This window comes from Fukomys damarensis, unplaced genomic scaffold (assembly GCF_012274545.1).
Source record: "Fukomys damarensis isolate Sample0158 unplaced genomic scaffold, DMR_v1.0_HiC HiC_scaffold_17, whole genome shotgun sequence".
Classification (NCBI taxonomy): domain Eukaryota; kingdom Metazoa; phylum Chordata; class Mammalia; order Rodentia; family Bathyergidae; genus Fukomys; species Fukomys damarensis.
Genome location: NW_022900929.1, coordinates 5,336,446 through 5,342,423, shown reverse-complemented (window position 1 = coordinate 5,342,423; position 5,978 = coordinate 5,336,446). Strand labels below are relative to the sequence as shown.

General features: G+C 40.2%; 1 protein-coding gene across 4 annotated transcripts in view; it reads left to right on the top strand.

The window, feature by feature from the left end:
* Window positions 1-5,978, top strand: part of Rnf216 (ring finger protein 216) — a 148,770-nt gene that overhangs the window by 51,415 nt on the left and 91,377 nt on the right. For all 4 annotated transcript variants that reach the window (XM_010642846.3, XM_010642844.3, XM_010642842.3 and 1 more), the window contains 2 exons: window positions 774-824; window positions 1,739-1,876. In XM_010642846.3, coding sequence (XP_010641148.1) covers window positions 774-824; window positions 1,739-1,876 — 189 coding nt within the window. The remainder of the gene's footprint in view (window positions 1-773; window positions 825-1,738; window positions 1,877-5,978) is intronic.

The window sequence follows — 5,978 nt, the reverse complement described above, 5'->3', positions numbered from 1 at the left end:
TTTTTTTTTTTCCCTCTTTTTTTTTTTTTTTTTTTGAGATGGGGGTCTGGCTATGTCAGGCTGACCTCAAACTCCTGGTGACCCTCCTGCATCAGCCTCCCAAGTGCTAGGATTACAGGGATGCACCACATGCCCGGCTCTATATTTTCATTTATCCCCCTTTCTTATCCAGAAGGTAGCACACTCTTCTGCCCCTGCTTCTTTTCACTTGAGCATATCCTGGTGATCATTTCCCAGCAGTCCACAGAGATTTACACTGTTGTCTACAGTACAAGAGGTTACTCAGTTTTCATTTGATGGGCATTCAAGGTTTTTCCCAGGTCTGAACTATTGTAAATAGTGTCATGATAAATAAATGTGTACATACATCGATTTGTTTCTGCCCCGGGTGTCTTTGGGCCAGATTCCCAAAAAACAATGAATCCGTGCCAAGTCCCTTTCCTTATGGTTGTGCTATGTGTAATATGTAGAAATGCTGTTGCCCCACAGCCTCAGCAGCAAAGTGTGTTGTCAAGCTTGGCCCATTTAGTCTTTTGTTTGCTTTTGCTGTTCTTTACTGTTCAGCATTGTTCTAATATATCAATATTCCATTATTCACTCTGCATATTTAGTCTCAGGTAATTTTTTAAACTACCAAACCATGTAACTGAGCAGATACCTACTAATTAATAGACTCATTTTTATAGAAGTATCACCAAATGGTGTGTTGTCATCTTTACTGAATTTGTATCTGAAAGTGTGATTTTGTTTCGTTTCTGTTTTTTGTTCCTCAGCATGAAGACTTTTTGCTTGCCCTGCAGATGAATGAAGAACAGTATCAAAAGGTATTTTGGAGTCTCACCCAGTTGACTATCCAGGGTGCACTTAGGGACTTTTCCTTAATCACACTTCGTCGGCATTTCAAAGGCAAACACTCCCTTTATAATCTCCTTCAGTCTGCTGAGTTGGCAGCTCACCCAGTTTGCAATCAGTAACATGAGCTAGTATAGGCACTCTTAGTACCAGTGTGAGTCAGAGTTGAAAGGAAAATAGTGATGGAGATGTTCTTATTAAAGATTCTTACTGGGAATCCACTGCATAGACTGTTAGGGGAAAGTTTAGAACTCAGAAAGCACTTTGGAGTTGAAAGAAAGTGCTGTGTTTGGCATTGGGCCAGTGACTGAGTGGTGTCTGCTGGTGTGCATTGTGGCCTTTCCAGCACAGTCAGGAACAGGCAGGTGATTAGATCCATCACCTCGGTGAATAAAGAGATTAAAGTCTGGTGTGTGTTCCTTCCAGTTGCTGCTTTAGTTGGCTTCAGTAGTCCCTTAAAATAAAGCTTGAGCTGGGTTACAACTCCCTCACACTCCTGTGACATAACAAAAAGAGAAAATCCAGCTTTTGAAAGCTTTTAGATAACATCTCCTGCCACTTACCCCTTACTTTTATAGTCATGTTAGCATCTGAATACAAATATTTTAGTTTCATTAATGTCACTGAATGGATGAGTGGGATGGATTTGTACAAAGAATTGCTCCAGAGAAGACACAAGAAATGTGAAATGTTTGCTATTGTTAGCTATAGGTTATAGGGTTAATGTTACACTGGTATCCTGAGCTGTGCTTAGCTAGGAAAACCGCTCATTGCTGTTTTAGGGGTTGCTTTTGATCTCAGAATGTGTGTCTGGGGTGTGAGATGTGTCCTCCGCTGTACTCAGGTGTGGCATGTGGGGTGTTCACGTGTCTTTGGTGGCCCACAGGATGGCCAGCTGATCGAGTGCCGCTGCTGCTACGGGGAATTTCCATTTGAGGAGCTGACACAGTGTGCTGATGCTCACCTGTTCTGCAAAGAGTGTCTCATCAGATATGCCCAGGAAGCAGTCTTTGGATCTGGAAAGGTAAGGGCCATGAACTAGCCATCCATAGGCACCATTCACAGGCTCCATGGGGTCCATACTAATATTTTCTACTTGACATAGCATTCTGCTGATAAGCTCATGTGTGTATGATCTAGTTGGTATGATTATGACAGTTCTAACACACAGCAGGGTGTTTTTCGGGGAATGGTGCAATTCTGTCATTCCTGCATTTAAGGCCCCACAGGGCACCCACTTCATCACTTACCCTTCAGATCATAGAAGGAGAGAACCTTCTGCTTGCTGGAGCCTGTGAGAGTACATTAGTATTTTTATACATATTTTAAAGGATTTTATACTTGAGTTAGAATAAACATATATTAAAATATTTTATACAAGATTATATTTGTCTGAGATCAGTTTCTTTTTTAAAAAACGTTCTTTATTAATGCCTGTTAATTTTACAAAATACTGAGTTTCATTGTGGTATTTTTATACATACCTACATTTTGATTGTATTCTATTCTCCCATTACCCTCCCTTACACCCCCTCCCCTCCTTTCTCCTGTTCCCTTCTCCTTGTCTAATAATAGTCTTCCCTTCTACTTTCATGTTACCTTTTTTAGATTCCATTTATTAGAGAAAACATGCCATACTTGTCTTTCCGAGTCTGGCTTTTGGCTTTTTTTTTTTTTTTTTCTTTTTTTTTGGCACCAGGAATCAAACTCCAGGCCTTGCATTGCCAGGCAAGTGCTGCACTGCTGAGCTACATCCCGGCCCCTGACTTTTCTTAACATGATGATTTCTGTAAATTATACATAATCTTGTTCTCCTTTATGCGGAATTGAACTCTGGGACCTTGCACTTGTGAGGTAGGCGGCAGTTCACTCATCTATTGATAGGTACCTAGGCTGGTTCCATATCTTGCCTTTTGTGAATTGTGCCACAATAAACATAAGTATCCAAGTATCCTTTAATTCTTTTGGAAATATACCAAGAAATGGTATATTCGGTCATATAATAGCTCTGTTTTTAGTTTTTTGAGAACCCTTCATACTGATTTCCATAGTAGCTGTATGCTATGGCTTATATCTTGAGGTGCCTCACATACTTATAGGTGGGAGTTTTTGGAGGTGGCTGGATCTAGGGTGTGTGAACTATGGATTAAGGGTATGTGGATTACATTCCCACCAGCAGTGTAGAAGGGTTCCTTTCCCCCACATCCTTGCAGCATTTACTTTCTTTTGTATTTTTGTTTTGTTTTGTTTTGTTTTGTTTTGTTTTTTGAGACAGGGTCTCACTACGAAGTAGGGACTGACCTGGAACTCACTATGTAGCCAGGCTGGTCTCAAACTCAGAGCAATCCTCCTGCCTCAGCCTCCCGAGTGCTGGGATTACAGGCATGTGCCACTACGCCTGGCTGTCTTTTGTATTCTTGATGGTGGCCTTTCTGGCTGGGGTAAGATGGAATCTCAAATTAGTTTTAGTTTGCAGTTCTGTAATAGCTAAAGATATTGAACATTTTTTCATACACTTACCTAGCCATTTGTACTACCTCTTTAGAGAAGTGTCTGTTCAATTCATTTGTCCATTTACTGATTGAACTGTTTGCTTTTTTGGTGTTAAGTTTTTGAGTTCTTTATATAGTCTAGCTATTAATCATCTGTTGAAAGAGTGGCAGACAAAGATTTTCTGTATTCTGTAGGCTCTTTACTATCTTGGTTGTTTCCTAGGGTGTGCAGAAACTTTAGTTTGATATGGTCCCGTTTTTCGACTCTATTACCTGTGCTATTGGAGTTCTATTAAAGAAATATTTACTTGTGGCTTTAAGTGTTTTCCCTAGGTTTGCTTCTAGCAATTTCAACATTTCAGGTCTCATATTTAGGTCTTTGATCCACTTTTAAGTGATTTTCATACAAAGTGAGAGAGTTTCGATTTCAATAATTTTAGTCTTCTTCATGTGGTTATTCAGTTTTCCTAGCCCTGTTTGCTAGCACTGTGTTTTTTCCAACATATGCTTTTGGCACCTTGTCCATAATTAGCTATAGTTGTATGGGTTTGTTTCTGTGTCCTCACTTCTGGTCCATTGGTCTACATGTCTTTTGTGCCACTGTGCTAGTTTTGTTACTATGATTTTGTAGTACAATTTGAAATCAAGTATTGTGATGCCTCCAGCTTTGCTTTATTGCTTTAGCTATTCTTAGTCTTTTGTGGTTCCACATGAATTTTGGGGTTGTTTTGTCTAGTTCCATAAAGAATGTTTTTGGAATTTTGTTGTTTTGTTTTGTTCTGTTTTGTTCTGTTCTGTTGGTACCGGGGATTGAACTCAGGTCCTTGCACTTAAAAGGCAGGCCACCGAACTGCTGAGCTAAATCCCCGGCCCTGTTTTTGGAATTTTGGTGGGGATTGCATTAACTCTCCAGATCACTTTTGGTGGTATGGCCATTTTAGCAACTTTAATTCTGCCAGTCTATAAACATGGGCATTCTGTCTTCTAGGGTCTCCTTCAGTTTCTTCACAGGTCTGTAATTTTCATTGTAAAGATCTTCATGTCCTTGATTGGGCTAAATCCTAGGTTTTTGTTGGTTTTTTGTTTGTTTTTAAACTGTTGTGAACGGAATTTTTTTTCTGATTACTTTCTCAGCTAATTCATTACTGATATGTAGAAAGGCTTATATCCTGCCAAGTCTGTTTTTCTTAAAAACCTGGTATAAGACAGTATGAAATGGAGTTTTGTATGGTTTTATACCACTGCATTTGTGGTATCTTGTTCTAACAGCAATAGAAAACTAACCTGGTCATTTAGAACTCAGCCTTTTATGTCACCAGTCATAAGACACATCAGCATCATATTCTTACTGGTTGTATACCAAGAAATTGTCATAAGTGCTGAATTTTAATGTAATCCCAAGACATACCCAAATGGAGAAACATTCTATAAAATTATTGAAAAGTTCTCTTCAAAAGTATCAAGATTGTGAAAGACAAAAAAATATCTAGAAATTATTCTGGAAGCTGTAGAGGAAAAACAAATTAAGCCTTGGGTTCTCCTACTATACCCCAAAAACACAGATCACCTATGTGACCCCAAAATGTGTGGGGATTTCTCCCTACCAGCAAGCAATCAATCAGTTGTGCAGCAGGCACCAGCTGAGCATCCTCTAAGTTCAGTTCTGACACTGTCTGCTGGATGTAGTGTCCCATTCCACAGCTTGAGGAATCAGTCCTAAAGACTGTTCCCATTGCAGACGCTAGTTCAGAGTCTAGGCCTCTGAAACTTCTAACTTGATAGGCTACAATTAGATTTCCCATCACCTGCTCTAGGGATGGGGGGTGATCAGGGTCTTGCCTTGTAGCTCAGCTTGCTTTGAACTTGATAGGTAGCCCAGGTGGGCCTTGAACTCTCAGTTCTCCAGCCTCGGCCTCCTGAGTGCTGGGATTACAAGTGTGTGCCATCATAAGTTCCTTGACTTATTCTTTAGGCTCAATTAATTTGCTAAGCAGTTCACATAATTCAGGGAAACACTTAATTATATATACTGGTTTATTATCAGGGATATTGTAAAAGAAAGAAACAGCCACATAAAGAGATACACAGGGTTAGGTCCTGAGCTCTAAGAACCTCCATCCCATAGAGTTAGAGGGAGCCACCTTCCCTGCATATACACAGGTTCTTGCTCACCTTCCTGTAAACCTCCATATGTTCAGCTGTGTGAAGCTCTCTGACCCCTGTCCTTTGGGCCCTTATGGAGGCATAGGCATAATTAAAGCATTACAACCTTTCACAAATACAGTTGGACAGAAAGAATGTGAGCTCATGGAAATAGACTAAGTGGGGAAATCCACTGGGGCCTGTCTTTTCAGATTGTCCTTGAACTCTTTGCAGCATTTCTTCCTCCTAAGCTTAGGCAGGACCCCCTCTAAAATGGAGATGTTAGAAGGGTGTGATGGTGCACATCTGTAATCCCAGCACTTAGGAGGCTGAGGAAGGAGGATCACTGTGAGTTTGAGGCTAATCTGGGCTACCTAGTGAGTTCGAGGCCAGCCTGAACTACGAAGTGTCTCTAAACAAATGAATGAATGGGTCTTATGATCTGCTGTCAGATAAGGTAGGTTTCTTTTTCTTTTTTTTTTTTTTTTTTTT